The 5,634-nt window shown below is 50.3% G+C and overlaps 1 protein-coding gene across 1 annotated transcript; it reads right to left on the bottom strand.

Moving 5' to 3' along the window:
* Positions 1-1,332: 1,332 nt before the first annotated feature.
* LOC134798996 (uncharacterized) lies at positions 1,333-3,525 on the bottom strand. The gene has a single exon (XM_063771422.1). It carries the CDS (start codon positions 3,523-3,525, stop codon positions 1,333-1,335), a length of 2,193 nt encoding a protein of 730 aa, XP_063627492.1.
* Positions 3,526-5,634: the final 2,109 nt, after the last annotated feature.

Below are 5,634 nucleotides of genomic sequence, written 5' to 3' on the forward strand. Positions count from 1 at the left end.
GAGCTTTTCTGCAGGCTCTTAATCTATGGGCCACATAGGCCATTTCACCTTCCGTCACAAGGGGTACCATCTCCGGTTCCATCAGCTCCTCCTCTCGGGGCACCACCATTGCAGGCGGGTTGAATTCTGGAGCTGGAGGAAACAGCCCCTCTAATATGTTTTGGAGGGGCCCCATTTGCATTGCATCCATAGGAGCGGCCTGGCGGAGCTTTTTCCTTACAAGTTTGTAGGGCCGCCCCCATGGGTTCTCGTCTAGAGAGGCCAAAAAGGCCGTGTGCGCCGCATCTTTCGCCTTGGCAATGGCGATGCTCAGGGCCCCCTTGGCCTCACTTAGCGCTACGTAGTACGCGTCTAGCTCCTCTTGTGTGTGCCGCCTTCTTCGGCAGCGCGTGTATTGCCGACGTGCCGCATTGCTGGTAAGCCGTAGAGCGGCAACCTCTGGACACCACCAATATGTGGCCCTTTTCCTTCGAGGTGGCCCCGCTCTTCTCATTGAGGCGTCGCAAGTCCTCGTGAGGGAGGCCCGGAAGTCCAGGGCCATAATGTCCACGTTGGCATCCTCGGGTAGTTGCCGCCCCCACCTAGCTTCTACCATAGCTGCCTCCCTTGCCGCTTCACGGTCCAGAGAGGCCAGGCTCCATTTCGGCAGGCTCCCCGCTCCTCTCGCCGGTCTGGGCTGTTGGCATTGCCGGGCTCTGGAGACCCTCATTCTGATATATAAGTGGTCAGAGAGGGTCTCCGTGTCTGCTAGGACTCGCCAGTCTGCTATGCGTGCTGCCACCACTGGGGAGGCCAGAGTGACATCGACAATTGATCCCCCCTGGCGGCGCACGCAAGTGTCGGCTGCGCCCCGGTTGACCACCTCAAGTCCGAGTCCAGTTAACCAGTCCAGGAGTACCGCTCCTCTGGGATCGGTCCTAGGGGAGCCCCAGGCAGCACATTTGGCGTTCAGATCTCCCAGGACCATTATGGGGGAGGGAGCTGCTCCAGCTACCGCCCGTCCGAGCCTCTCCAGGTAGGCCTCGAACTCCCGCAGTGGCCTATTAGGGGAGAAGTAAACACCAACTAGCACAATGTCCCCCAGTTTGGCCAATACGTATCCAGAGCCACATGACACTCTGGAGAGGGGCAGACCACCCATAGCCGGTGCCACTATGGCTACATTTCCAACCCTATCGCCTACCCAGTTTGATTGCGCAGGGACATAGTACGGCTCCGCTACAACAGTCGCAGCAACCTCCCACTCCGCCATGTGTTGGATCATAAGATCTTGTGCACGAGCGCAGTGGTTTACGTTGCATTGGAGTATTTCTAAATTTTGCATTTGTGACATTAAATATCCATAAGTTGTTGTTCCGTCCGATTTTCAGGTACATTCGGGGAAGCGGCCGCGGCAGCAGCACCAGGGCCAGCAGTGCAGGCTTCCTTCCCTCTAACTGGTGGGGGGGTGCAAGCTTGCCCGCCCATCACATGCCCCGCCTTTAGTCCCGCGTGGTGGCATACAGCGCACCAGGGGGCCAACGCAGTGCAGTCCTTGCTCATGTGACCTGGTTTGCTGCACCTGTAGCACCAGTTGCCTCTATCCACCGGAGACGGGCACAGAGGCCTCGTATGTCCCGTCCCCATGCAGCGGTAACAGCGTAAAGGTAGCTGTTCCAGAGCCTCTACACGCGCCGCTGACCATCCGAGCACAATGCGTCCTGCTGTGACGACCACTTTAGCCGTTGTTAGTGGGCAGCGTATGATGACTGAGCCGGACCCATTTGCTGCCATTCTGATTGCGCCAACCATCACCTGCTCCTCTTTACAATTGCCTCTGGCGGCAACCTCCTTTTTTATGATCTCCGGAGTGACGGATTCGTTAAATCCGGAAATCTTAATTTCTGCTTTTTTTACTGGCCGGTATACATCTGCCACATCGCCTATTAGATCACGGAGTCGGTCTGCCAGGTTGTCAGCCGCTTGGCTGCTCTGCGCTCCGGGGACCTCAATGATTCGCGCCCCTGTGGCCGACTTGCGCACTTTGAGGTGATCAACTCCAAGTTCCGCCAGTTTTAGCGTGGTGGCCTTTTCCATGACCGTCCTGTAGTCAGTTTGAGCCTCAGGCTTAAGAGCCACCACGACCGCCGCCATATTTGGGGCCACTAGTTTCGGGGCCGTCGTCTTTTTCAGGGCTGTGCCCCTGGTCGGAGTCTGCTGCTGTTGGGACTGGGGCGGGGCAGAACCCTTGCCCTTGCCCTTGTTCTTCTTGACCACCGTAGTCCAACTATCCTGTGGGGGTGCAGGCGGTGGCACACTCGGCCGAGCCACTCCCCTTGGCGCCCTGGCAGCAGGGACCGCCTCCTGGGATTTTTTGGCCCTTGGTGCAGGTACAGGCCTGGTTTTGACCTGCCCAACTGGAGACGGCAGCAGCTGGGTCAATTCAGCCACTCTGGACGCCCCCCCTGATGTTTGACTAGACGCCATTTGGGAGACCGACTGAGATGCCCCCTTATTTCTCTTTTTCGGCCTTGGGGCGCTAGGCTCAAAATCTTGGTGTCCCGTCACTTCCAGGTCTAGGAGCACCCTCCTGTCGGAAGCCAGCGGCGGCCGGAGGATGGGCTCTGGTGGTAGGCGTCCCTCCACCCTCTCGAGGCGGGCATTGACCATCTCTCCCAAAGACACGAAGATTTCGCGCTTGAATTCCCCTAGACGAGTGTCCATGAGAGTGCCCATATCTTGAAGGAGGGCGGACATATCGTCATTCCTCCCCACCGTTGGTTCCTTCGTCAGATTGCGCTCCGAAAAAGCCGTGCGCAGTGCCTTCGTTTCGAGTCGGAGATGTTCCAACTCCTTCCGCATCCTTTGGTTGTCTGCTTTAAGGGAGCGGACAACATCTGACTCCCCAAGTGCGTCTGCAATATCCATTAACTCTTTGCACGCAGAGTTAATACTGCCCCATATCGCACCCTTGAGATTCTTGCTCTTACCGGCATCCTTCATAATATCCTGGGCATAGGCCTTGATGCGATCACCAGGAGTATCGAACACATCTCGTGTTAAATTCATGCATACTGGGCTACGCGACCGCCTGCCCGTGCTCCGTCTTGGTTTGGGACTATGGTTGGTATCCATATCAGCATCTGTCTCATATTCTTCCTGTTGCGCCTGCTGCAGTTTGGCTCTAGCGGCGCCAAGCCCAGTATAATGACCTTTGCCACGGCCACGGTGGGAAGTGCCCAGTTTGCGTTCCGGGGCCTCTTCCTCGCTGACTGAGCGGGCTCTTACCCTTTTTTCCCCTTTTCCTTTCCGGTTCAAGGTCTTCGCACCACTTCCTGAACCCTCCCTATCAGCCTCCTTGAGATTGTCTCCATCGTCAGGAGACATCTCCGAGAGGTTTACTTCCTCATCGACATCCGCCCACAATCTCCCCAAAGTAGGGGTTGGGGAGACATCCCCCCCGCCAATGTACCCCCTCCCAGAATCGTCCAAATCATTGCTCATTTCTGGCATCACGTCCCTTTGGGACACCATATTGGTCCCCATTTCCCCAGAACTCCCTTTATCCCCCCTGTTTCTCAGCTCCCTACGTTCCCCTCCTTTATTCCCACCCGGATCCGGATTTACCCCCTCCATAACTATGGAGGAGGCGGCCACAGATTTTTTTTTTTCGAAAAAACGGTCAAGTGTGATCCGTATCACACTTGACAAAGTTACGAAAATTGGGTTTGAAGATTTTTTTCACCCCCTTCTAGTTGTCCAAAAATTTCCAAACAAGAATAGGAATATGGAGTTTAACCTCCTCTATCCAAATCTAGAAACGCTTGAACTCTAGCTTCCTGCGTTCAGACGCTATCGTTTTTCAAAAATTTACAAACTTAAGTCGTGTAGTTGAAAGCGCCTGAAAAAAGGAAATAGCACTCAGTTATTCCTTAATAACTTCTGATCCTGAAGTCAGAAAATTATGTTTGAACCGGCAACAGATAGCCCTTATCTTTCTCCTAATAACCTAATCACTAAAAAAGAAGAACAAAGAAGAGAACAGAAGATAAAAAATTTTTCCGAAAATTAAGACAAGTTTCCAAACTTCAAAACAAAGAATTGTTTTCCCTATAACTCTGGAACCAAAAGGCCCAGCGCTGCAGAGAAAACGGAAAAAGAAAGAGAAATAGAAACTAGATTTTTAAAGACTAAAACAGAGAACACAAAAAATAAGAGAAAAAAGATAGAAATTTTTTAGTGAAAAACCAAAACCGCACAAAAACCGTACCTACTCAAAAAGCACAAGAAATCCAATAAATCGCCAAGTCGTCAAGTAAGAGCTGTTTCGATAACCGGAATGGATAGCCAAAAATTGTCTTTATTTCTATACCAAAAATCGCCGAAATCGCTCTATAAACGCCTCACTGAAAAACCTCAACCTAACCTAACCTAACCTAACCTAACCTAACCTAACCTAACCTAACCTAACCTAACCTAACCTAACCTAACCTAACCTAACCTAACCTAACCTAACCTAACCTAACCTAACCTAACCTAACCTAACCTAACCTAACCTAACCTAACCTAACCTAACCTAACCTAACCTAACCTAACCTAACCTAACCTAACCTAACCTAACCTAACCTAACCTAACCTAACCTAACCTAACCTAACCTAACCTAACCTAACCTAACCTAACCTAACCTAACCTAACCTAACCTAACCTAACCTAACCTAACCTAACCTAACCTAACCCAGTCACGCACCCCCCAGCGTCGAAACAACAGCGTTTCCGCAAAGCTCCGCGGGAAAAAATTCGTAGAAGTGGCAATTTTAGACCGATCGCGGTGAAAGTGGTGTTGTTTTACGCGTAATTGCAAGACCAATAAAGTGCCAATAAGTGCTCAACCCACGGATCACAGTGCGAAGGAGAATTGGCCGAAAACCTCAATTTTAGAGGTTAGAAACAACAAAAACGCTGTCCGCGGCGCGCCTGGTCGCTGCAACCTCCACGTGTGATACGTCGTCAGAAGCGCCTCGACGAGCCCTATACGACGACACCTCAGCGACATCTGGGAGACGCACCGTCGAGGCACAATCTCCAAAAAAACAAGTACCACGTGGTGGCGTGGTCACAGATCCGGACGCGAGCGGCAACTTTGAACAACTGGGGACGAAGCGGCACACCACCTGGACCTTAACGGTATTTCAAACAGATTTTTTGGATAGACAGTTTCGGAAATATTTCACTTCAAAAATTAAAACTTTAAGAGTGAATAGTGCAAAAAGTTCAGGCAGACCCTATATTTTTTAATGTAAAATTCGCTGCGCGCTAGCTGGGAGAACACACCTATCAAGTTTGGACATTTTTGGACACTTCTAAATAGTAAAATTTTTGATTTTCCAAAAAACTTAGAAAAAATTTGACAGTGAAAAACTTTTGTAAGAGACTATTTTAGATTTTAATTGTATGTTGTAGATGTATATTTTGTGTTAATTTTACAGTTTTTTGTGTATTTTTATGTCTAGTGGTTTCAAAGTTATTGATTTTTTACTCATTTTCGCTAATATATTCTAAATTAATATAAAATATTACTTTTTCACGTTATATATAGTTTTAGATTCGTTACTGTACTTCGGGAAACCGAAAACGCGGATCCTGTACCATTTAAA

The sequence above is a fragment of the Cydia splendana genome, chromosome 17 (assembly GCF_910591565.1).
Source record: "Cydia splendana chromosome 17, ilCydSple1.2, whole genome shotgun sequence".
Classification (NCBI taxonomy): domain Eukaryota; kingdom Metazoa; phylum Arthropoda; class Insecta; order Lepidoptera; family Tortricidae; genus Cydia; species Cydia splendana.

Excerpts from the sequence above, each read along its gene's own strand:
- LOC134798996 (XM_063771422.1), bottom strand. The coding sequence starts at position 3,525 with ATGGGGACCAATATGGTGTCCCAAAGGGACGTGATGCCAGAAATGAGC.